Genomic DNA, 26639 nt, shown 5'->3' on the forward strand with positions numbered 1-26639 from the left:
TTTTGTAAAGTAATGCTTACTCATTGTAGAAAATTTGGAACAAATATAAAAATGTGATGAAGGGAGAAAAGAAAAAGCACCCACAATCTTAACAACCAGAGGCAGTCACTATTAACTTTTTGGCCTATTTCTGTCCGATCTTTTTTTCTTTCTGTAGCAAGACTTAAAATTCCAAACTTACTTCTTCCCTCTGCCTAGCAGCAAGCTTCTGTCCTCCTCTTCCTCAGTCAGCCAGCTGGAGAATGCTCAGAGAAGGCAAACTAATTGAATATTCACCTAAGCAGAGCATAATTAGGAAGGAAAGTGTTAGCAAAAAAATAAAATAAGCATCAATGCTTTCTGAAAGCTAAGTAACTATGACTTTGGGATTATCTATGCTTTGTTCTCTGACCATTACTTAAGAGCTGCTTGTCCTGGGATTGGGCCTGGCGGGGACAGTAGGTTTGAGGTGGGGAATGGGATGTTCTCACAAGAGCTGGGTTCTGACCGTATGCTCCCTGAAGTCTGGAAGCCTGTGGGTAAGGGGTGACCTCAGACAAGGATGCCCAGGGTAAGATGTCTGTGTACCTTCCCTCCCCTCTTCCTTCCACCCCCAGCAACTCCTCACTAAGCAGGACAGCCTGGACATCTACAATGAAAGGGATCTCTTCAAGACTGAGGAGCCAGCCCCAGAGGAGGAAGAAGAGTCTACAGGCGATGGAGAACGAACCTTGGATGGAGAGTTAGACCTGTTAGAGCAGGACCCTCTGGTGCCACCTCCACCCTCACAGGTGCCCCTCTCTGCTGAGCGGGTAGCCTTTCCCAAGGGCCTACCCTGGGCCCCAAAGGTCAGGTGGGTTTCATAGCCCCGGGGACCCTGAACTTTGGGGTTTCAATCACTGAAGGCCCAGGGTGGAGTAGTCTATATATCTGGTCTAGCTGTCAGAACTCCTAGGTTTGAAGTTCCCTCTCTTAATTGCTGTCTTCCCCCACTGCTTCAGTCCTCTCGTTGGAGGCGTAGGATCCCAGAAAGTTTCTCTCTCTCAAGGTTTGCTTTTCTTCCCTTTTCTGGGGTTGTTCTCTCCACCATCCTCTCAGACAGAAGGACATTGAGCATTTCTTGGAGATGAGCAGGAACAAGTTCATCGGATTCACCCTAGGGCAGTAAGTGACTACATGGTCAGAACTGGCTATAGAGTGGTTCTTAGAGGGCCAGAAGGGCAGGTGGCTTGGAATGAGGGATGTTGCTTGGTAGTAATAATACAACCTAGAGTCACCAGGTCATGGGCAATTGCCAGTGACTACTCTGGATTTTTTTCCATGGAATTTTTTCCTTGGGTTCCTTCCAGTTTCCTCAGAGAATATTTATGTTCTTAGCCAGGTGTAGGATATTGAGCAACATGTCATTTCCCTGCGTTTCCTCATGAGGGTATTGGATTAGATGGTCCCTAGGGGCCCTTTCTGCTCTAATGTGCTAAAATTCTATAAAAAAGAGACACGGTCATAACAGATCCAGTCTTCCCCCATTTTTCCCCACCCTGTTGAATCCTTCCCACTGGCCTCTATAAAACCGAGAAGGCTTTGTTACTGGGGTATCACTGTCAAAAGTGTTATTGGGCTGCATACCCTTATAAATAGGAACCTACCACTCCCAGACCAAGTGAGTCCCTGAGACTATACAAATCTAATTTTCAGGAACAATTCTGTGAGCCATAGTTATTTTTGTGTCCTGAAGCAATTCAGGGGACCCAGAAGTTTGCAGAGGAAGGTCCAGGGTACCAGGGGGTAAATGCTGAAAGTGGCATGGTCCATGTGACTCAAGGAGGCGCAGACCAAGTGAGTCCCTGAGACTATACAAATCTAATTTTCAGGAACAATTCTGTGAGCCATTGTTATTTTTGTGTCCTGAAGCAATTATAGGGGACCCAGAAGTTTGCAGAGGAAGGTCCAGGGTACCAGGGGGTAAATGCTGAAAGTGGCATGGTCCATGTGACTCAAGGAGGCATTGGTAGTTCTCTGTACTTTTGAAGGTTATGATCTGGTGTGTCTGACCTTTCACAGGGACACAGATACCTTGGTTGGATTACCCAGACCCATCCATGAGAGTGTGAAGACCCTAAAGCAGGTGACCAGGGTGGGCTCTCAGTCTTCGGGGATAGGGAGCCATCAAGGCAAGTTGGATTACCAGGGTTCTGGGTACTGAGTTGGGCTCTTCTGTTAGACACATTCTGAACCTTCTACATTTCCCCTGTAGGCCTTTTGGCCGAATAGGAAAAATCAGGTCTCTCCCTTCTTACCCAGTTTTCTACATTTAGATAGATGAAAAAGTTCTTTCTTTTTTTGCAACTTTCATGCAGATATCCAAACCCTTGACCTTGATGTTACAATACTGTGGTCTAACCAACTGAGCTGACCAGCCAGCTCCATTCTCTTCTTCCTCTCATTCCTTTTCCCTCTTCCCATCCTTCTCTTTCTCTTCCCACTCCTTGCTTCCTTTCCTTTCACTTTTCTCTCCCCATAGGTCCACTAACTTCCAAAGACCCAGGATTGAGTAGGAGTCTGCTCTACATCTGTTGTGTGTGTGAGCACAAAGAGTATGGAATCATCACTCCATACATACATGCACACACATCAGTACTCTCAGGGCATTGGTCCAGGGGCAAGGGCCTGTTCTTAGGTTCCCCTTGCACATTTTTTGAAAGTAGATGCTTAAGTATTTGCTGGACTTCAACAAAGATGGGAACATGGAATAAACAGAAACACCGAGTATAAAGTACTTTGCTCATTGCTGATGATGCAGAGGTGATTAAGACTCCTGCCTTCAGAGTGTTTATATCTATTTGGGCGACAGACCCATAAACAGAACATTTCCTTGTCATTGGGGAAGATTATGTAAGAGGCTGGTACACATATGATTGATGCCCTCAGCCCTTGTTGATGTTTTCTTATCTTCACCAGCACAAGTATATCTCCATCGCAGATGTGCAGATCAAGAATGAAGAGGAACTGGAGAAGTGCCCCATGTCTTTGGTAAGCTAAGGGGGTCCTGCACAGGAGGAGCATAGAAGAAAATCTGTCTGTAGTCCTGTCACAGAGCATGTTTTCATGCATTCATTCAGCTCATTGGGCTCTTACTGTGGGCTAGCCAAGACAAAGTCCTGCTTTCACAATATATTAAACTTGGGGAAGAAAGATAATAAACAATTAAGTCAACAAGACTATCAGAGAATGGTAGATACAGTAAAGAAAGTTTAAATAGGATGACATGATAGAAGCATCAGTAGACTACTTGAATTCAGGCAGTCAGGATAGGTAGGCCTCTGAAAAGGTGATGCTTAAGCCAGGATCTGAAGTACAAGAAGGAGCCAGCCATAGGAACACCAGGGGAAAGAATATTACAAGCAGAGGGAACAGCTTAACAAGGGTAGTGAAAGAAAGCTGGTGTGGCTGGAGCACATGGGCAAGAGGTGGGGTTGTAGAGTTGGAGTCAGAGAGGTTGGCTGGGGCCTTTTTACATAGGACCCGTAAGCAAAGGTAGGGAGCTTAAAGTTGGTTCACAGTACAAAGGAAGTCTTTGGAGAATTAAGCAGGGGAGTGTCATGATCTGATTTATGTTTTTGATAACTATTGTCTGCTGTTTAAAGATTGGACCAGGAAAGATTGGAAGCAAGGAGATTAATTAGGAAGCTCTTGAAATAGTCAAGGTGAGAAATGATGGTGACCTGGACTGGGGTTGTAATTATGAAGATAAGGAAAAGTGAATGATTTGGGGTTATATTTTGGAGGTATAGCTGACAAGACTTACAGTTAGGTTGGATGTGGACAGAGAGGCAAAGTGAGGAATCAAGTCTAAGTACCATTTGCCAAGATGGGGAGGAATATCAAGAGTTCTGTTTTGGTCATACCAAGTGCTAGATGCCCATTAGATACCAATGTGGTACTGCAAAGCAATTAGATAGATATGAGTCTAGACTCCTAGGGAGAGGAATGGCTTCCAGAAATAAATCTGGGAGTCATTGACTTATAGACAGTGTTAAAAGCCATAAAATGGCTGGGATAACCCCAGGGAGGGAGTAGAGAAGAGGATGGAACCAGGACAAAGCCCTGGGGCACACCAGTGTGTTGAGGGTGGGATGAGTCAGGAAAGGAGCTAGAAAAGAAGATAAAAGAAAACACTCACTGAAATGGGAGGAAATCCAGAATATTGTGATATCGTCAAAGTTGAGAAAAGAAAGTCTTTCAAGAAGAAGGGAGTGATCAGCTGGTCAAATGCTGCTGATAGATGGCACATGATACAAAACCAAAGTTCTCATTGGATTTGGCAATGTGAAGATAACTGGTGACCTTGATAAGAACAACCATAGGTGAAGTGGTGGGGCTGAAAGCCTAGTTGGAGTGTATTGAAAAGGAATGTCAACAAAGGAGGTTGTTCCCAAGGAAAATCTAAGAGGGTGTTCGGGGGGTGGGGGGGAAGAAAGGAAGTATTTAACATAAAAGTTTTATTGTAAAGAGAAGAAGAGAATTGGAATGGTAGCCAAAGGAGGATGTGGGGGTCAAGGGAGGGTGTCTTATAGCTGAGAGATACTAGAGTATGTTTTTATCCTAAAAGAAATGATCCAGGAGAGGGGAGATAAGTACAGGACTGATGCATTGGACAAAGTAAAAGGGCGTGGGAAAAGCACAAAGTAAAAAAGCACAAGTGGAGGATTTGCCTTTGATAGAAGCACAGGCATTTCATCCTTCATGTCAAGAAGGAAGGCAGAGATTCTTTGATAGATTTGTTGTTCAGAAGATGAGAGTGTGTCTGATTGCTTCTGTTTTCTCCATGAAGTGTAAGGAAGGGTCAATAACTATTTAGGGGTTGTGGGACAAGAAGGGTGGTTTGAGGAGAGGTAAGAACACCTGAAATTGGCCTTTTGGAGAGCAGGAAGACACACATGCCGGGATTACCAGGCTTTGTTGAATGCCTGTTTAAGACCTGTGTCCATTTAAGCAGCAGCTGAGTTGTGTGGGATGGAAGGGGCCTTGTTACTCCTCCCTGCCTTAGGGTCTCATGGCAGTGACCCTTGCCCTATAGCAGAGGAACCATAAAAATTTTATTGGGGAGAAGGGACTGCATTGGCCAAAGATGACAGTGGCCTGAGCAGCCTGTTTAGCACCCGAGGCCCCTGCCTTCCCACACTGATCAAAGGCTTAGTTAGGGTCATCAAAAGGACACAGATAGTTGTGCATGAGGGGGCTATTCAGAAAGGAGAAAGTAATCTTTTAGGGGCTAATGGAGAGGGGCAGAAAATAGTTTCCATCCACCTAAAAGCTTCCGTGCTAATACTCCTTCCTATCTCTCTGTGCCAGAGGTTACTCAACTCCCTTATTGGCCCTCATTATTAAGCCACCTGCCTTTCCTTTCTGGCTTACAGAGCATCCTAGAGCTCTCAGTTGGCCTCAGATTGACACTGTGGGAAGTGCCTCCGTGTGGGGCATCTGTTCCAGTGTCCCAGGCATACCTACAGTCTGAGTTGAGCCCATGTGTATCCAGGGTGGTCCTTCTGTATGTGTGTGTCCAGCAAAGCAGTAGTCTGAGCCAACTCTTGTGTGGGGGTTCTGGCTCTTGATCCAGCATGTCACATGGAAACAAAAATTTTGGATTGATTCCATAAAATAGGAAAACCAGAATCATAGATTGTCCAGACTGGAAGAGCCCTTAGAGGTCTTCTAGACCAGCCCATTCATCCTACTTAAGAGGAAATTAGGAATCAGAGAGACAAGGTGACTTATCCATGGTCATGTAGCAAGTCTTAACACAGCTAGGATAGGAACCTAGATCTGACTCTCAGCTTAGTGCTCTTTTCATGCCATCTCTTACAACCAAGAAGACATAGCCTTTGGTTACCAGGAAAGTGGCCTGGGCAAACTGTGTGTTTCCTACCACAGGGGGAAGAGGTGGTACCAGAGACACCATGTGAAATCCTCTACCAGGGCATGCTGTATAGCCTCCCCCAGTACATGGTAAGGAGATGGCTGGGCCAGAGCTGCACTTCTCTGCTGCAAGGAATAGACAGCTGAGAGCCATTTCAGGCTGAGCTGTTTATCATTTGAGCTTGTTTTCTGAGCTGTCACCCTTTTGGCAAGCATTCGCTGACACACAATTCTGAGCTTTCCTCAGGGCTCCTCTGAAGATGCTGAAGGACTAGGACCCCTAGTCCTTCATTGGGAGGGGTAGGGAATAAGGTGGGGTCTATACAGGATACGTTGGGGTCCCTCCTCCTAGGTAAATACCATAGTCCCTGTGAGATCTGCTGCCATCTATCATATCCTAGATAGCTGTATTAGTACGTTTGTGTTGCTTATGACAGAATACATGGAACTGGGTGATTTATAAAGAAAACAAAATTTATTGCTTACAGTTTCTGAAGCTGGGAAGTCCAAAGACCATCTGGTGGTGGCGACAGTGACCCTGTGGTCTCACATTGCAAGACGGTAGAAGCAGAGAAAGCAGAGAGAGAGAGAGAGAGAGAAACAGTCTCCTCTCTCTTTTCTCAAAGCCCTCAGAACCACGCCCTGACCACCATTTTTAATCCATTCGCTACAGCATGGTCCCACAATCTAATCACCTCTTCAAGGCTCCACCTTTCAACTACCATAATAGGATTTCCCACTTCTTAACAGTCACGGTGGGGGCTAAGTTTCTAATACATAAAACTTGGGGGACACAATTCAAGCTTCAAGGGAGTTTGGGGGGGACATAATTCAATCCACTACAATAGCCTCAGGCTAGGAGTGGTGAAGATGCTGATGATCAGGGCTGGAGGAAGAAAAAGTGGGAGAAGTTGGGCTTAAACCTCCCACCTTATTTCTATGCATTTCCCTCTTATTCTGCTCCTTCCATCCTCCCCTTTGGAAAGAATAGTATTGAAGCAGAACAGCCTATGAAATTCGTCTGGCTCTCTCTTTAGCCTCACAGGCAGGCCTCTCAGGATTGGGCATCTGTTTGCCCTTCTGGACACTAGGGAGATTTGGCGGGAAGAACTTCGAGAAAGGCTTTTTTTTTTCTTTTTTTTCCTTTTTGTCTTTTTTCGTGACTGGCAACGGATCGCAACCCTCAGTGTCGAGCCCGTACCGGACCGGGACCGGCAACGGGATCACAACCCTCGGTGTTGCACCTGCAACCTCGCTCAGCCAGTGAGCGGCCGGTCTGTATGTGGGATCCGAACCCTCGGCGGGAGCGCCGCCGCACTCCCAAGCGGCACACTGTAGCAGTGTGCCACCGGGCTGGCCCGAGAAAGGCTTTATAGCACTTTTCATAGGCTGGTGAAGTACAGAAGAATAATTTCATTGCTGAATGGGATGGACAGGGGTGGATTTCTTCCTTTTCTACTTCCTAGATTGCTCTGCTTAAGATTCTTCTAGCTGCAGCCCCCACCTCCAAGGCGAAGACGGACTCTATCAATATCCTGGCAGACGTCTTGCCTGAGGAGATGCCGTGAGTGTTTCAACTGGGACAGCTGCAAGATACTAGCTGTCTTATCTGCAGGGTCTGTCTAGTCCCCCACCTCACCTTATCAACAGGGATTGTCTCCAAGGAGATCTCTTTTTCACCAGTACCCTTTTCTCCTGCAAGGCTGTCTGCTATGCTCTTTTTTAGCTCAGAACTGAGGGTCTGGAGGGTGACACCAGTGCCTGTGACTGGCTGCCCTGGTGTGGACATTGCCAAGGGATGAGCTTACCAAAGGAAAGAGATAGAAACAAAGCAATCAGTGGAACTTTTCTCCAGACAGGCTTGTAAGTGGGAACTCTGGAAGTTTCCCTAGCACAGAAGTTCAGATTTCCCAGGTTCTGGCTCTCTTGTATATATTGTATACAAATACCTGGATCTTTGTAGGCCTTCCTCTTAGGCCATCCTCTGTATTAACACCTCCTCTCGCCATTGTAGCATCACTGTTCTCCAGAGCATGAAGCTGGGCATTGATGTGAATAGACACAAGGAGATCATTGTAAAGAGTATCTCTGCTCTGCTACTGCTACTCCTCAAGCACTTCAAACTCAACCATATTTACCAGGTGAGGAGCTAGGAGTGCATCTCTATGGGTCTCGGGTGTTCTCCAGGCCCTGTGTCTCAAAGGAAGGATGCAAGGGCCCTGACAGTCCCACTGAGCATCTTTTGGCCTTTCCTTTGTCCTCACTCAGGGAATCCAGCTACCTGTTGCACAAGTTTGGGGTGGGGATATGGACTGAGATGAGGGGAACTGTCCTAGAAAGGTGCAGATATCTGTGTCCTTTGTATGTTATCCCAGGATTATGGGTAGGAATCTCTAGCTTCTTGCGAATATGCCCCACCAGTTTTGAAGCAATGCACAACAGAATTCAAATGTTCCACATAAAGAGGGGGGCAGATATCTGTGTCCTTTGTATGTTATCCCAGGATTATGGGTAGGAATCTCTAGCTTCTTGGGAATATGCCCTACCAGTTTTGAAGCAATGCACAACAGAATTCAAATGTTCCACATAAAGAGGGGGAAAAATATGTTGGTCATACTTTTCTGTATGTGAAGCACTTTTCTGACATTTGAGATGATTCTGAATAAGGCACTGTTCTGGCTCTTAAGGGCCTTGAAGTTTTATAAAGAATTTAGATATATAAATAGCCAATTATAGAGTGATGAGTGCTGTGACACAGGTAAACATTGGCTGTTATGGAAACACCTAATCCAACTCGAGGTGAAGAGATGACTTCTAACCTGAATCCTAAAGAAATAGATATTAGGATATGGGAATTGTCAGGGAAAGAAGATGGGAAGCAATTCAAGCAGAAAAGCTAATATGTGAAAGTCCAGGGGAGAGAGAACAAAGTACCTTTGGAAACTAATTAAATATTACTGGAGTTCTCCCTGAGGCAGGGGGAGAGGGAGATGGTCTGGTGATACATGAAGCTAGAGGGGTCAGAAGATCATTATATATGATAGCACACAGTTATTGAGTACCTGTAATGTGCCCAGCACCCTGTTAAGCTTGTATGGGCCTTATTTAATTATCTCAACCAGCTGGCTGGTTAGCTCAGTTGTTTAGAGTGTGGTGCTGATAACACCAAGGTCCACAGTTCAGTCCCTGTATCGGTCAGCAAAAAAATTAAAAAATGAAATAAAATAATTCTCTAAACCCTATGAGGTAGGTCTTATTTTATTCATGTTTTTGGATGAGGAAACTGAGGCTAAGAAAGGTTATGAACCTGCTTTCCCATGAAGGCATTGTTTACCATGCTAAGAAGTTTGGATTTGGTCCCATGGACATTACGAAGTTATAGGGGCAAGATGGGGACAGCAAATGGATGCTTCCTGTCTGAGGGAGACCATGGGAAGGTGATGAAGGCATCTCATTCCTGCCCAGAGGCTCTGCCCCATTTTCCTCCTAAGAAGTCAGAATCAAGTTGGTTGGTAGAAGAGCAGGTCCTCAGAGTGCAGGGAGGCCCCTGCAGGGTCTGTGTCCATGGCCCTGTAATACCAGGGTATTTCTCCACATTGGTATATTCAAAGACATCTTTGGGTATGTTAGGGTGTCTTGGGTGCTCATACTTCTGCCAATGTTTGCTGAGCAGCAGCAGAGGGAGGAGTAGGGGTGGGTAGGAGATAGTGTTCCTAGTTGAGAGAAAACAGAACTGTGGGTGTGTGTTTATATCTGCTTCTCTGGGTGAGCAGTATGTGGATCAATAGCCAGACAGGTGGGTGGCTTGATGGATGTTGCCAGTGTGTGTCAGTGTCAGTGAATTCTGACAGGGCTACAGGCACATCTCAAACTGAGAAAAGTTTTCTGTCACGTGTTAATGAGTATGTACTGGCTGCTCTGTCTGGGGCTTTGGAAAATACCCTGTGTCAGCTTCCAGGGAGAAAATACTGAGTAGAAGAGGGAAGTGGTCATGGCGTGAGCCAAGCTACCCACTTCTAACCCATATCCAGGGGCAGAGGGCAGCTTAGCTTGCTGCTGTGGCTACTTCTAGGGGATCAGGAAGAGCTAGGGAATTTAAAACACCACAGTTCTCTGCTTTTTCAACCTCATTTCTGTACTGTCCCAACATCCTGGGTTCTGGATCTGGCGACAAACTGTTTGGTGCTCCTCAGTGTATCATGGGCAAAATCCAGGGTGACAAAATCCCATGACACTGCTCTTATGACCATCTACCCCAGTAGTTCTTCCTGTACACAAACTCCATTCAAATTCAAGAGAGCAAAATGGAAGTCCCCATGTTCTGGTGTTTAGCCCATCAAAGACATCTTGGTCTTCTCAGTGCAGTGTCTGTTGGCTGAAGGGCTCTTTCTTGTGCCTTCACTCATTAAAATACTGACTGATATTCTAAGCACTGGGGATAGTATGATGTGCCAGACAGACAAGCTGGAGCCCACATTCCAGTGGTTCATTTGGTTACTCTGTGCCATCCCCAACCTGACTGAGTGATGCGGGCAGTTGCCAGGAGTAAGCTGCACCTGTCCCTGCTGTATCAATCCCAGTTGAAACATTATGAACCAGAGGTTTGGTATGGAAAACAACTCCCTCAGGGAGCCTTCCTTTCCTGTTGAGCTTAGGAACAAATCTCACAGCAATTCTTTCTATTTATTTGGAGTAGGATTTTCTTTCTTGCTTGTTTGTTTTGTGCTTTTGGTCAGGAACTTACACATACACTGTAGATTGTCCCTTTCCATATAGGATGGGCTGGATGAAGATGATTCTCCCCATTTCCCAGACAGGATGACCAATAACACAAATGGGCAGTGGATATTCTCAGGAATGGATATTAGATTTGTACTTCCCTCTCTTTTTTTCATACATACCTCGTATTCTCCCTTAAATAAGCAGAGCTTTTTGCTTTGATCTTTTAATTCAGTTTGAATATGTATCGCAACACTTGGTATTTGCCAACTGCATCCCCTTGATCCTGAAGTTCTTCAATCAAAATATCTTGTCCTACATCACTGCCAAAAACAGGTATGGACCCTGGACAGGTTTATTTCAAGAGGCTATTTTGGGGTAGTTGAGAAAATTACATCATCTTCGAGCCTTTCAGTTCTCTTGGTGTCCCAGTCCCTCCTGTCATAGAGCTGTCACTGTTAAATTTAATTTTCTTAAAGTGTTAGCTGATGAGGGTATTTGGTTTGGCCTCTTCAAAGAAATGAAGCTGAATCATGAAATTTCAGCCCTGTGGCAGAAAGATCAGGAGACGGTTTTTGTAAAATAACCTGCTTGTCTGGCCACACCTGGTTTTAGTATAAATCATGAGTTGGAACGATTGGAGCAATTACACTTCTTAGTAAACTGTAAAGTGTTAGGCAAAATTTGTAACTGAAGGTAAGTAGTAGACTTTGCGTAGGTAGATCAATTTGTAGTTTTAAAAAATAACTGTCTGGCCACACCTGGTTTTAGTATAAATCATGAGTTGGAACGATTGGAGCAATTACACTTAGTAAACTGTAAAGTGTTAGGCAAAATTTGTAACTGAAGGTAAGTAGTAGACTTTGCGTAGGTAGATCAATTTGTAGTTTTAAAAAATAAGGTATATTAGCATTCATTATTTCATTTAATCTCCTCAACAGTGCTAAGAGGTACTATAAGTTTTATTCTCATTTTACCAATTAGAAAACAAATTCAGAGAGGTTAATTGACTTGCTTAATATTAACATCCAAGTGAGACCCCTTAAGTAAGCATCAGAGGCAGGATTACTGCCTGTGAATATAAATTGCTTTCCACTCCTTCAGCCAAGTGGGGACTTGGGGATTGCATAATAGATCCTTGTTCCTTAGTTCGCTACTTCCACAGGAACTGGAAGCATGTTAATCAGTAGAGTTCATCAGAATTTCTTTACCAGAAGCAAAGTTCCTAAAGTTAGAGGGCTGATCTCATACTTAGGGTAACTGGAGAGGGAGGAGGCTGGAAGATGTTGCCTTGCCTGTCTGTCAGTACTGCCTGAAATTCCACCATGTACAGGCAGCCCACTTGTACATAGTTTAAAACACCCCACAGAACCTGAAGTCATGAGACCTGGATTCCTGACCTGGATCTGCCATTTGCTAGCTATGTAATATCGAGTGAGACACTTTGTTTCTTTGAGCCACAGTGTTTTCATCTTTAAAATAAGAATACCTCTTCTGATTATATCATAGAGATTTTATAAGCATTAGTTAAGAGTAATATATGTGAGAATACTTTAAACACTTTCCCTTTTGGGGAAATGCTAACCCATCGGAGAATGGGTTTTTACCCAACTGTGTGGAAACCTGTGCGCTGACCCCCTTAAAAATGGCACTTTAGACATTTTAGTTGGGTTACCAGGGAATATGAAAGTGTAGATCAGGCTGTGTCAGGGCCACAACTGCATGTAGGCACCTGGGTGTATCAGTCAGCACTCTTGGTTATAAGTAACCCAGACCAGCTGGACTGGACTCACAAAGAATGGAGATTTTGTTAGAAGGAAATGAGATGTATCATCTTATGGAACCTAGGACAGAGGTGCAGCTCTGGGCCTCAGGGTTGGTCTGTAGTGTGGCGAACCCAGGAAGCTTTCCACCTCCATCTGTGGACACTCCAGTTTCCTCTCTCACTGACTTGTCAGTCTGCTTTGTCTGCTTCTCAGGCCACTTGGCGAAATAGGCCCACACTAGCTAAACATGTCATAATGCCACCTCGGAGATTGAATTGACTCTCAATTTCTGTTTCAGATTCCCAGGGTTAGAGGTCCACCCCTGGGTCAATCAACTGTGGCTGGGGGAGTGGAGTCAGGAACTGAATGCCCCTCCCATGCCCTAGGCCTGGAAGAAGAGGGACAGACAATCCAGTAGATGTCCACTGGGTTCTATTTGGAGTTGGAAGAGTGATAGCGGCAGACTATAGCTTTTGCTAAGGTTGGCCTGGACAAGATGGTCCTCTTATGCACCATGTGTAAGTTTTACTTTTGAATAATCCCTGAGAACTTGGAGCACCCACAGCTTGTTATTGCAGTTTCCTCATTGCTCCTATGATCCAGATACTCTAGATATCTGTAAATCTATTTTGTACCCCCTTAGGTTAGAATTCAAATCACTGAGAGATTGGAACAAATCTATCTTTGATTTCCTGCCCCCATTTTCTGGTCACCAGCGCCTAATTTGCCATGGGGCTTTGTCAGTGGGAGGTGGGTAGGTAGGTGGAAGAGCCAGCCAAGAATGTTTATCCTGATGGGGCAGTACAGAACTGACAACCCTGGAAGAATCAGTAGAGTGAATCAAGGTGATGAACAACATTACAGCTAGACCCAGTGCCCTTTCCCAAGCTGACCCCTTTGTCCAAGAAACCCAGAGCTCCCAGCTTTCAGAAAGGTCTGGCGAGAGACACAGGAGAGATCTTTGTTTTATCCTCACATCCTCAGATTATTATTAAGTGGAATGGGTTTGGGCAGCATCTCTGGGAGCACAGTTGTATTCACACATACACTTAAATGCAGAAACACTAATGCACTCAAGTTTACATATTCCTTTAACAAAGTGAGGAGAGGTAAGAAGAAAAGAGGCTCTCTTTCTGTTCTAATTCTTGCACCTGCCACATGGGGGCAAGCCTGAAAGAATTTGTGGTTCATCTCATGATCATGAGGAAAAGAGCCTTGAGCTGGAGTTGCCCGGCACCAGAGCCCTCAGTTTCAGCTGAGGTCACTAAGCAATTTTGAAAATGGATGAGGCCTGCTGGAGAGAAATAACTCCTGCTCTTTTCAAATACCATTTCCTGCTGTTGCCGTTTACCTAAAGCCTATCCTTATCTCTGCATCTTGCAGCATCTCGGTCCTGGATTACCCTTGCTGTACCATCCAGGATTTGCCGGAACTTACTACTGAGAGTCTGGTAAGCAGATGGGGATTTGGTAGCGTTTGAAATTGCTAGGTGGCAGAGGCTGGCATTTGCTCTTTCATTTCTTCTCCAGCCCCACAATGCCCTGGTTTGGGAGTCTCAGATAAATGAGGCCATATTGGCAAGAACCCAGAGGCAGTAGGGGTTTGGAGCTGCTGACCCAGTTGAGAAAGATTTGGCAAAGCTGAGCATAGCATTTTGCAGAGAAGAGGAAAGAACCACTGGAAAACACTAAGAGGAGGAATTTTAGAAAGATTGTGGGATTGAAATTGAATGTGAGCATCTATGCTAAATGGCAGGAGAATCTCTTCTAGCATAAACAATTATGTCTTCTTTCTGCTGTACTACAGGCAATTCTCTTCTCATTTTCATATAGATTATAAAACCCTGGAATGTATATTTCAACGAAATACCTTGCCTAAGTCTCTTTGAGGCAAAAGTCAACATAGCCACCAAAGGATAGCCCAGATAGTTCCTCATCTTGAAAACAGCTCTAGGTGAATCTCAGTCCCTCAGAGTTATTCTGAATTCCATGAAACTGACTGACCAGCAGCATATTGAAGATAAAGTGCCTACCTGATCATGTATTGCCGCAGCTCCTTAGATATACCACAGTCATGCCCTCATCTTTTTGCATCTCTAGGTGAATCTCAGTCCCTCAGAGTTATTCTGAATTCCATGAAACTGACTGACCAGCAGTATATTGAAGATAAAGTGCCTACCTGATCATGTATTGCCGCAGCTCCTTAGATATACCACAGTCATGCCCTCATCTTTTTGCATTATTTATCTGTATCTGTTTCTCAGCTTGACTGTAAACTCCTTGAAGGAAGAGATAGCATCATCTTCATTTTTATATCCCCAGAGCCTAGCACCATGTCTGGTGCACTGAGGAATTGAGTAAATACTTAATTATTGAATGATGGTACCCATGGGTGCTACAACCCTTTGTCTCCCCCAACTTTAATACCTGCAAAATGTTGAGTCAGAAAAATATATTATGCAAAGATAGAATGATACCTTCTGTGGTACAGGTTTCATAGAACCACAGGATTCTTGGCTGGAGGGCACTTAAGAGTCATTTGACCCCCTTATTTCAAAGATGACAAACCTGAGGACTCAGCGGATGAAGTGACTTGTCATGGTCCAGTCATAGGTGACGGACCCCAAATTAGACATGGGTAAAAAGACCCATGTCCTGAGACATCAAATCTAGCACCTGTTTGCCACCAGGACAGACATTCCCTGTCTTTTTTAGATGTGGTCTCAGCAGCCAAAGAAGCTGGAAGCTTTTTACTCCTACAGAGAAGTAATAAATTGTCTAACCCTATTTATGTACATGATGATATTCAATCTTTAAAACAACTCTATGAGGCTGGTATTACTATTTTATAGATGGAGAAGTTAAATAACTGCCAAGACCTTACAGTTAGTTAAAAGTCGTAGAGTGAGGGTAGAGACATGCATCCCTGCAATTTAGAGTTGGAATGAAGAATACATTTTCCACAGAAACAGTGGTACACAGTAGCATTAAAATTCTACCATTAGTATGGTATTTCAGAACATAAATTCTGCTTTTATGGCCTGAATCTTCCTTGATATAATGTATTCTCTATTCTCAATTCCAACCCCATCAGTTCATATATAGGAATTAATGGGAATTATATTTTAAATCTCTTCCATTTGACCTTTTGGGATATGAGGGCAAAATAGTTGAAATGATTATTATGCCTTCTAAGAAGACTTTATTATTATCCAAAAGTGAGTGAAAAATGCATCTATTCTTAATTTAAAAAAACGTTATGGTAAGTATTGCACTCCTTTCTATGAAGCAATAGTGGCACCTGGTGGTTTCATTTAGGAACCAGATTTTTTTTTTGCCTGAATTTAAAATATAAGTGTTTCCCTGAGTCCAATCATGAGCTTCAGTACCCAGCATATTTATCAAAACTGATGACTTCTGTACTCAGGAAAAGACTAATGTTTATATTAGTAAGATTTATCTCTTTTTCAGGTCAGTCTTAACAAATTGCATGCACAGAAAACATACTGGCTATTTAAGTTTATATTCTTTAAATTTGCTTTAAATTACATTTAAAGTTTTTTTCCGATTATAAAATCAATGATATACTTATTGCAAAATATTGGAGAAAAACAGAAAACTATGGGAAAGAAAATAAAAACACCCTAATTATATCACCTGCATGTAACCACTTTAATATTTTGCTGTAATTACCACATATATATTTGTTCATATATATATAAACACATTATTTAACAAAATAAGGACTATATATTTATGTTTCCTTTGACATAGTAAATTTTATTTATTTATTTATTTATTTCCTTTTTGTCTTTTTTCGTGACCGGCAACGGATCGCAACCCTCAGTGTTGCGCCCGTACCGGACCGGGACCGGCAACGGGATCGCAACCCTTGGTGTTGCGCCCGCACCTCGCTCAGCCAGTGAGCGGCTGGTCTGTATGTGGGATCCGAACCCTCAGCGGGAGCGCCGCCGTGCTCCCAAGCAGCGCACTGTAGCAGTGCGCCACCGGGCCGGCCCGACATAGTAAAATTTAAATGTTTGCAATATGATTTTATTAAACATTCCTGAGGGCATAGTTTTTCATAGCTACACATAATATTTCACTATTTAATTTTTTTTAAATGACTTTTTTCCTACTATTGTTGGACATTTATTTCAGTTTTCCCTATATAACTCTAAAACGAACATCATTACACATGAATCTTTGACCTCTAATATAGATTCCTAGAAGTGGAATTATTGGGCTGCGGTAATCTTGATTCATATTTTCTCTGTTTTTGAATTTGAATTGAATTGAATTCAACCTCATTTGGAACTCCAGCTGCACAGCATGATGGGCATGAAATAAAGGCAAAGTTAGTAGCATATTAATTTCTGAAGTCTTCCCATTTTGTCAGAATTGTTAGTTCTAGAATAGGCCATACTCACTCCCCATCCACTTTGTGTAGGAAGGCTTAAAATTTGTGGATCTCCAAAGTCAATATTCAAATTCAATCCACTAAACTTGGTAAAAATTAAAATTAAATTCCAAACTTAAACGAAGGATGGTGAATATATGATTGTGTGGAAGTTAGGTGTGATCTTTGGAAGAAGGTTGCTAGAGAAGGCAGTGGATATGGGCCTCAGAATGTATTGTAGAATGCTTAACATCTGGGTGGTTGTTTAGAGCAGTGAGTATGAAATGTGAGGTGCAAAGTGATGTTTTGGGGGTGGAAAATATTAGATCTTTTATGTGTATTTTATCAGTATCTTTTTTACTTTCTATATTTATGTGTACATTATAATAATGTTCTATAACAATGCATTTATAACTTAGAACTAAACATACATTTATTTGGAAATATACCCCAAAATTATTTTATGATAGATATCTGCAATAAAAATGTTTAGAAACCACTGCTTTAGAGGGTATCTTATCTGAGGATAAGGTTGTAGGTCTGATTTCTTCATGGGCCTGTTAGCCCTAAAGAGAAGTCATGCAGATTATACTTCATTCTTCTTTCCTCTCATATCTTACAGACATTTGGGGGGGGGGATGGGGAAATTTCTGTAAACCTGTTGTCCCTGCTGAAAAACCAACACAGAGTTCAAACTGCTTGTTTTTTCTACAGAATGTGATTTAATAATAGCAGCATCATATACAAAGGAGGGCATATTTTGAACAGTGTGGTTGCTCGAGTTGTCTCATAGATTAAAGATGAAGGAATGAGGAGAAGGTTAATATCTATAGAATCATGGAGGATCAGAGCTAGGAGTATTTTGGTCCGTATTTTGCCCAAGTGATGGAGTCGTGAAGTGCTATCCAAAGCCTTATAGCTGGGTATAGTCAGCAGTGGGTCAGAATTTGCATGATTATCCATTTGCAAAGAAGTGTTTGGCATTTCCTTTTAGATCTAGGGAAGTGAAATTATTAAGTAAATTTTAATTTTACTATAAAATTCCTCAAATTTGAGTTTGATTTATATTGAGAAAGATTTATAAAAACATATTAATATCACTTAAATTTATATACCAGATCATTTCACCTATCCTTATTAAGTTTAGTTTTTGTAGCTTCCTAATTCAGATATTTCCAGATCCCAGATTTTTGTTGTTGTTTTGGTTTTTATTTTCTTTTTGGAATGTGATCATTATGTTCAAGTACTAAGTGCTATAGCATTCCTTTCAGGCATTATTTAACCAATGATTTATGACCGTTTTAAATATTCTTTGCTCTGACATTCACCATCACTGTTTAAAACCAGTGATGTCTTTAGCATTATTGTTTCTCTCTCCCAGATATAATGTGAACACATCACAAAGTATGTATCTATTTTCCATGAGGTATTTATATAGAGGGAGGACTATAGATAAATTATTTTAGCATTTTATCAATTTTCCTTTTGGTCACTATTTCTGTAATGGATTCTTAAATCACAAAGTATGTATCTATTTTCCATGAGGTATTTATATAGAGGGAGGACTATAGATAAATTTTTTTAGCATTTTATCAATTTTCCTTTTGGTCACTATTTCTGTAATGGATTCTTAAAGAGATTAGAATCTCTGAGGTGATTTTTCAAACTCACATGCCCAGGTCCCCTCCCCAGGGCACATGTAGTTTGCTAAAGTTCCCCATATCATTTTGAAATTTTCTTCTCTCCTTCATTCTTACCCACTCATTCTACTTGAGAACCAGTACTCTCTTCTATGATATCTAGATGTATGTCCTTAATCTAGCAGTAACTTGCCAGAAAACCATATAAGAGAATTATTCTATGATGATGTGGGAAAAGAAAATCTAAAATAAAAATATGACTTGATTTCAGTATGTGAACCATAATAAAGAAATGGATCAAAAGAATAATTTACCAAGAAATAGCTATTATTGTGAATTTGAAATAAATAAGTATTAAAACCTAGCAGATGATTTTGCAATAGTTTCAAATAAATGCAAGGCTGACGTGGCATGGAAAACCTGAAGCACAAATCAAGTAAATAGACTAGTTGGAGGATAGAAAAGACAGACCTGGCTTTGCTACTTAGGATTTTGCAATAGTTTCAAATAAATGCAAGGCTGACGTGGCATGGAAAACCTGAAGCACAAAGCAAGTAAATAGACTAGTTGGAGGATAGAAAAGACAGACCTGGCTTTGCTACTTACAATTACTATATGGGATCTTGAGCAGATTTCTTGTAGGCTATAGGAGTTTCATGTATAAAAGGAAGAGAGGTTGGGTCATTAGGTAAGCATTCAACTTTCCTTGGACTATAAAATTCTCCTAGATTCATTATAAAACAACCAAGTTAATATTAATAATTTCAATTTCTCAGTGCAGAGTTGGTTTGCAATCTGAAAGTAAGAATCATCACTGAAGTACTTGAGTAAGCTATTGAGGAGGTTTGAGATATATTACATTTCACACTTAGCAGCACTTCTTTAAAGGCTCAGTCTGATCACAGGTTTTGCTCGTATGTTTCTTGATAGCTTGTGAGCACCTAGCCAGAAATAACGGATGGATGTCAGATTAGAAACAGGTATGTACTCATAGAAACATCTTTCAGGGACAAAAATAAGAGTCCTTATGTGATTTGGTGGCCTGTAAATATATACTGGTGTCAGAAGCTATATAAATAAATGATCACGCATGAGGCCCAGACTAACATCTTGGAAATTCCTCACATCTATAATGTGATAGGAGAATGTAGGAGTAGGAGACATGTGTAGAAGTGAACTGCTGTCAGAATGGACAATTAACTCTTCCTCCCCAACATTAATTTGAAGCAAGCAAGACAGGCATACACCTAATGTAGAATGAACATCTGCCATTTTTCCTTCCGTGCTGGAGAATTAAGCATCTGATTGCGATATGGTTTGATAAAAGAGAGTCGGAGTTGATTTAAAAAGAAATTCAACCATAATGAATATCAGATCCATCCAAAATGGTTTAAAATCTACCAGAATGAGACCTAACTCCTAGCAATTACGAACGTAGCTTATATAAGTGCAAAGTATATGGGGGTGAAATTCTATCATCTCTTTATTGGTCCTAAAGTAGAAAGCTACACAAAAAAGCTTACTTGAATCAAGTTCCTATGTTTATGTATCATCTTTCTAACCCGTACTTGCTCTAGGTAAAGAATCTTCCAGGATTAGCAGCTAAGTGAATTTTCAGATGAAGGATATTGTGTGCTTTGAGACCTCAGTGTGTGAAGAGCAGAAAAGCGAGGAGGTAGCATTTATACCAGAATGCTTCATCTAAACTGACCAACAGTGACTTCCAGGCTTCTGTGGGAATGGAAGTCTTGTGGGTACTGAGATGATAGTGGGTGATCCTTATTACAGGAAGCTGGAGACAACAACCAGTTCTGCTGGCGGAACCTCTTTTCCTGCATCAATCTCCTGAGGCTGCTCAATAAACTGACCAAGTGGAAGCATTCCAGGACCATGGTAAGTGGGGCTTCAGATCATGGAAGTGTCTATCTGACTGAGTTTTTATAAATCATTAGTAATTATTTGTGGACTGCCTGCTTTGTGAGCTCTTTAGATAGACAGAAAATGCTGCATAAGATTTAGTGTCTCCTAATTCTGGGAACTTAATAAGATGATTACTCACCAGTCCATTTCTTTTCAGGGAGTTGAATACAGACTCTCCCTCAGGACAGATCTGGTAGGGAAGTTAGCAATGTTATTTGGATTAGAGTCACACATCCCAAATGATGCAAGTCTAAGATTATTCATTACAGCATTGTTTGTAACAATGAAAGATTGAAACAACCTAAATGCCCATTAATATGGGACCAACTGATTAAATAAATGATGATAAGTCCTTATAATAGAATATTCTGCAACCATTTTAAAAACTGAGGCAGTTCTATACTGGTATTGAATAATTTTCAAGATATATTACTAAATAAAAAACAAGGTATGGAACACTGTGACAGAATATATAGTTGGCTATCGTTTGTGCTAAGAAAAACAAAAGTAGTATATGCTTACTTAGTGTTGTCTCCAGAAGATACATAAAAAACTGGTAACAGTGGAAATGAGATGTGTGGCTGACAACATTTTTTTTGCACTTTATACCATGCCCTTTAAATATTAGAAACTTTGAATCATGAAATATGAATGGAATAATTTCTACATATTCCTTTATTTTTTAGTTATTTTTTTGTGGCTGGCTGGTATGGGGATCTGAAACCTTGATCTTGGTGTTTATATTACTGTACTCTAACCAACTGAACTAAACTGGTCAGCCCCCTAGTATGCTCTTGAAGACTAAATTTAAGTAGAGCCCATTCCCAAAAGCTCCCCAGGGGGTTCTGAAGATAGCCAGGTTTGGTTTAATTTGTCTGTGAGTTGGAAATTCCAAGACATGTTAGATCTTTATCTGCCTTTGTTCACCCTTACTTCTCTTTCAATGGGCAGATGCTGGTGGTGTTTAAATCAGCTCCAATCTTAAAGCGGGCCCTCAAGGTCAAACAGGCCATGCTGCAACTTTATGTCCTAAAGCTGCTAAAGATACAGACCAAGTACCTGGGGCGCCAGTGGAGGAAAAGCAACATGAAAACCATGTCAGCTATTTACCAGAAAGTACGCCACCGCATGAACGATGACTGGGCTTACGGGAATGGTGAGTCGTCTCAGAGATCTTGACTTGTAAGAGTTGCCCAGGGTTTAAACAAAACTAAATAAACATTTACCTCTATTCTTTTAGCATGAATTGTTACATATTTTAGACAAGAAAATATGTGATTTTAGGCCAGGTGCTGATACACCAATCTTTAAGGCAATCTTGTCCTGTGTAAACTACAAAAATCCATTTTATAAAGTAAGTAAATTGAGAGATAATTATCCTCTTTCCAAAACATTCCTTTAAATGACAGATTCCTCCAAAAGATTTTTTTAATTAAAATAACTTTTAATTATTACAAAGCAGTTAGGAAAAAAGAAAGTATAGTAAGCAAACATTTTACTATATTATCATATTTACACCATATTTGTACCACCCAAAGATTGCCACTGTTAACATCTTATTGTAGTATTCTTTCAGATCTTTTTCTATACATATGTATGCATACTCATATCTTATTAAAATGAAAGCAAATTGTATATGCTATTTTATAATCCCTTTTCAGTTAACATTATCTCTACCTTTCCATGTCAGAACATTTTCATTTTATCTAATAATCAAGTCCATATTCAGCATTCCTCAGGTATCCCAAAATGGTTTTTTTTTAATTTGTTTTTTGGGAGGGTTTTTTTGGCAGCTGGCCAGTCTGGGGATCTGAACCCTTGACCTTGGTATTATCAGCACCATGCTCTAACCAAGTAAGCTAACCACACAGCCCAAAATGTTCTTTATAGCTATTTTTTCCAAGTCAGAATTCATTCCAGGAACACAATTGCATCTGGTTGTTATACATGTTAATTTGGGGGGTTTTTTGTTTTGTTTTGTTTGATGGCTGGCAGGTAAGGGTATCCGAACCCTTGACCTTGATGTTAGCACCACACTCTCCCAAGTGAGCTAACTGGCCAGCCATATGTTAATTTATTTTGAATCTAGCAGTCTTTTTTTCCCCATAATGGTGCCTAATTGAAGAACTAGGCCAGTTGAATACCTACCTTCTGGATTTGTCTGCTTGATTCTTTTTGGTGTCATTTATCTTATTCCTCTATTTATGGTATTACCTATTAACTTAAAGTTAGATCTAAAGGTTAGATAAATTCAATTAAATCTTCCTGGCTATAATATATCCTAGGTAATGTTGGGAACTGCATATTGCCTCACATCAGGAGGCATGATATGTGGTTGAACTACCAGAACTCATGCTATGATTAACCAGAGTTTGGCAAAATTTATTTTGGAGAGCTTTTTCATTGTATTGTATTTGCTGTAGTGGTATTTGACCATTATTTCCCTAATGGTATTTTAAGGTATTTTGGTAAGGTGACTAATGACTTGTCTTTGCTAGGACGTGTAACCTGCTTGAATTTTAGAGGATGCGGCAATAAAGAGTTAAGGGAGAAAGGGGAGAATATGATTGGCAAATAACAAGCCAGGGTGCAACTTCTATAAGACATAAAATACAATTAGCTATTTAAATTCTTATACATTTTTAAAACATGAAAATGTTTTATCCTGCAAATGGCACATCTGTTATTGCTGCAATTATGAGCCCAAACTCAAACTATATTTCCTTATGATAAACCATTGAGTGTAGGAATAAGAGACCTGGGAAATTTGTATCCGTAGCCCTGAAATAAGTGCTAAAGTGAGTAGAAGCAAAACAGATTATTCTTTCTGTTTCTATTTCCATGGAAGCCTTCACCTCATAATCTTAAAATAAGCCAACACATAGCCGGATTATGTGCTGAAGGAGATTCCAGAGAATCAGAAAAGTCTTCAGTAATTGGTCCATTCTGATTCTCTGTATAGTACTCCTCCTGCCCGCTTTCCATTCCTTGAAAGCTGTTGATTCCATTCAAATGGGAAACTCCCCCAGGGAAAGTTCAATAAAAGGAATTTAATTACACTTTTGGAAAACAATACATATTACCAGTAAGACAGTGAAATAATGAAAAGGAATGAAATAATGAAATTGAAAAGGAAATACCTGTGTAAAAGAAGTTCACTTCCCTCCGGGCCCTCATTTCCTTTCTCAGAAGTAACTGTTACCAGCTTCTAGACCACCCTTCCAAAGATAATTTCTGCATATACAAGCTTATGTATGTGGACATATGTGTATTTTGTAAACCTAAGTGTCATTATGCTATATACTTACTTTGTACATTGCTTTTTTTTTTTTTTTTGTCTTTTTTCCGTGTCTGGCAACGGATCGCAACCCTCAGTGTTGCCCCCGTACCGGACCGGGGACCGGCAACGGGATCGCAACCCTCAGTGTTGCTCCCGCGCCTCGCTCAGCCAGTGAGTGGGAACCGGTCCATATGTGGGATCCGAACCCTCGGGCGGGAGCGCCGCCATGCTTCCCAAGCGGCGCACTATCCAGTGCGCCACTGGGCCGGCCCTGTACATTGCTTTTTTTTTTTTTTTTTTAAAAAAAGGGATTCTGAGTAGTTTCATTGTTGGAGTCCCATAGACCATGCTCTGTGGTAAGGGGAGCAGGTGTCCTGAGTTGTATGCATCTTTTTCTTCCTCTCTTCCCAACACAGACATTGATGCTAGGCCATGGGACTTCCAAGCAGAAGAATGCACCTTGAGGGCCAACATCGAGGCTTTTAACAGCCGCCGGTATGACAGAACCCAGGACTCTGAATTTTCACCTGTGGATAACTGCTTGCAGAGTGTGCTGGGCCAGAGGTTGGATCTGCCTGAAGATTTCCACTATTCATATGAGCTCTGGCTAGAGAGAGAGGTGTTTTCACATCCTATCTGTTGGGAGAAGCTGCTCCAGAATCACTGACTGAGCTCCTGTCCACAAAGCATCTGATAGATGGAGGTTGGCTCCAATAAATGGTGCTCTGCCTACACTGCCCATTCAGCCTTTGTTTCCAGCTCTACGAGTGCTTGTCAAGGGGAGATCTGGCCTGGCCCAAAGACATCCAGTACAGTTCAAAGCTATTCTGGGGACTGTTGGGCCTGCAGATGGTGCAAGGCTGGGATCCTGAGTCACAACAAATTGATCAACTTGCTTGGGATCAGTGGGGTACCCAATTAGCCTTGGGAATCTTTTGGTGGATCAGTCCTAGACAGGCTCTTTGGTGTCTTTGGTGGGACCGCTTCCTGCTTTAGTCTTGATTAGTACCAGGCTACCCTTTGCTGGCCCCAAGAATGAGAGGAAGTTTGTTATAGCATTTGACCCAAGGCTTTCATCACAGGTAGTAGAGGTATAGGTCATAAAATAGGGAGAAAATTTTCTTCTTGCTGACCCTTGGTTTCCTAGGACTTATCAGAGGTTTGGCAAAACCAACTTTGAAATTAAGTCTGTATTTTAAATTTTGACACTCACCTCTTTCTAAAATCATTAGTTCGAAGATGATTTTAGAGCACCTGCACCTTCTTTGTGAAGGACAATGATTTATTATTTCCTAAATACTGCATGCTATAGAAAAGTGTATTGTGTAGAGTGGGTTTTTTTTTTTTTTTCTTTATTCCCTGAGGGATCTATGTTCAGTGTGAAAATTATTTCCTTGTGTACTCTGTGTAGGACATGGAGTCCTCTGAAATTTTTAAAGAGCCGCAACTAATATGAAATAATCAGGCCTTCTCTAAAGATGTTTCATGTTTTTTTGAAACTACTTTAGTCTTAAAATGGCTGAGTACACTGCAGAAAATTATCCGTTTCATCCAATTCATTTTTTAAATGACAGGTTAACTACAGGAGGTTTATTTATTGAGATGGCCTGTCCATTTGTGCTTATGATCGATTTATTTTTTAATTGAAAAGAACAAGAGCATCACAGCTTACCATTTTTCTTCTTCTCCAATGTTGACTAATGCCTTTTTTCCTTTTATTGCTAGCAGTTTCAAAATGTCATGTGGAGATTTAGCAATACTGCTTTTACCTAAAAGTATTACACATTTTATTGAAACTATAAGGGTTGATGTACCAATCTCTTCACACTTCTCTCTTTTATAGCAGAATCACATACTTCCCAAAAGAAAACAGGTTTTTAGAAAAGTTTCTAATTCAGTTAGGATCATTTTATTTTTCTTCTGTCCCCACAATTTTGTCATATATATCATCAAGCTTTTTTATTTTAAATGCCACTCTCCCCAAACATAGACACCACTGAATCTTTTTATGATGGCACCAGGCCACTTTATGCTGGTAGCTCTAGTCAAAATTGGCTTATTTACCCTGCCCTTTGTCAACCACTCTGTGTAGTTATGATAAGAGTACCTGACAATATCCAAAGGAACTGTATCAAAATCTAATAAGTAAACTTTCTATTTTACTTCTTTGTGCTTTAGGGTGGCAGGATTTCTGTTTTTATGGAAGGTCATGAAGAATGAATGGATGAAACTTAAAATAATTTGTAAATTTTACATAAGTAGGACAGCAGTCCTCATTGCAATCAAAATAACTTACTGAACATATCTTCTATGAATTTTATTAACCTGGTGTCAGGCTAGTATGATTTTAATGTGATTCGAGTGAAAAGACAATTTTCAAGGAAAGAGCAATCATCAATCTGTTTCTTTTAAAGCCATATAGTATTCAATTTGTGTCAAGAACAAGTAAGTTGCCGCTTTAAAAATACACACATGAATGCTTTCTGAGGCACAGAGTATGCTAAGCTTTAATGTTTCATACTTTATTTATAACTCTAAGGGAAGATTCTCAGTGCAGATGGAAAAACGGAAGCATCAAGGATAAATGATTAGTTTCAAAACACATCATTTTTTCCACTGACTTGCTGGGACTAGCTTTCAGGTATTGACAGTGAGCCCATATGCAAGGTAATTGGATTGAATCTCCTAATTTGACAACCCATATGTGTGGTTACGAATAAATTCAGATTAAACAAAACACATCATTTTTTCCACTGACTTGCTGGGACTAGCTTTCAGGTATTGACAGTGAGCCTATATGCAAGGTAATTGGATTGAATCTCCTAATTTGACAACCCATATGTGTGGTTAGGAATAAATTCAGATTAACCAACTTCCAATGCTGATTACTATTACTACATAGCTATTTGAATGATTTATAAAGTAGAGGATTTTTATTTGTGAATATTTCAGTAAAGTTTGTGTTGATTATTGATAACACTGTTCAATCTACTTAAGCACTTTAATAAAAAGAAAAATAAA

At 41.0% G+C, this 26639-nt stretch overlaps 1 protein-coding gene and 1 long non-coding RNA gene across 2 annotated transcripts in view; one reads left to right on the plus strand and one right to left on the minus strand.

Annotated features, from left to right (window-relative positions):
- STRIP2 (striatin interacting protein 2) overlaps positions 1 to 24851 on the plus strand; it is a 30568-nt gene extending 5717 nt beyond the window's left edge. The window contains exons 7-18 of the mRNA XM_008586206.1: positions 597 to 832; positions 1078 to 1143; positions 2041 to 2104; positions 2938 to 3009; positions 5911 to 5985; positions 7362 to 7459; positions 7910 to 8036; positions 10850 to 10950; positions 13764 to 13830; positions 20207 to 20311; positions 21290 to 21494; positions 24035 to 24851. Coding sequence (XP_008584428.1) covers positions 597 to 832; positions 1078 to 1143; positions 2041 to 2104; positions 2938 to 3009; positions 5911 to 5985; positions 7362 to 7459; positions 7910 to 8036; positions 10850 to 10950; positions 13764 to 13830; positions 20207 to 20311; positions 21290 to 21494; positions 24035 to 24285 — 1467 coding nt within the window. The 3' untranslated portion in view covers positions 24286 to 24851. The remainder of the gene's footprint in view (positions 1 to 596; positions 833 to 1077; positions 1144 to 2040; positions 2105 to 2937; positions 3010 to 5910; positions 5986 to 7361; positions 7460 to 7909; positions 8037 to 10849; positions 10951 to 13763; positions 13831 to 20206; positions 20312 to 21289; positions 21495 to 24034) is intronic.
- Positions 24852 to 24953: 102 nt separating this feature from the next.
- Positions 24954 to 26639, minus strand: LOC103601781. Its single transcript, XR_551476.1, has 2 exons — positions 26460 to 26639; positions 24954 to 26322 (listed from the first exon to the last, which is right to left on the minus strand). It is a non-coding gene; the product is annotated as an uncharacterized LOC103601781 (long non-coding RNA).

This window comes from Galeopterus variegatus, unplaced genomic scaffold (genome assembly GCF_000696425.1).
Source record: "Galeopterus variegatus unplaced genomic scaffold, G_variegatus-3.0.2 Scaffold3877, whole genome shotgun sequence".
In the NCBI taxonomy this organism is placed as follows: domain Eukaryota; kingdom Metazoa; phylum Chordata; class Mammalia; order Dermoptera; family Cynocephalidae; genus Galeopterus; species Galeopterus variegatus.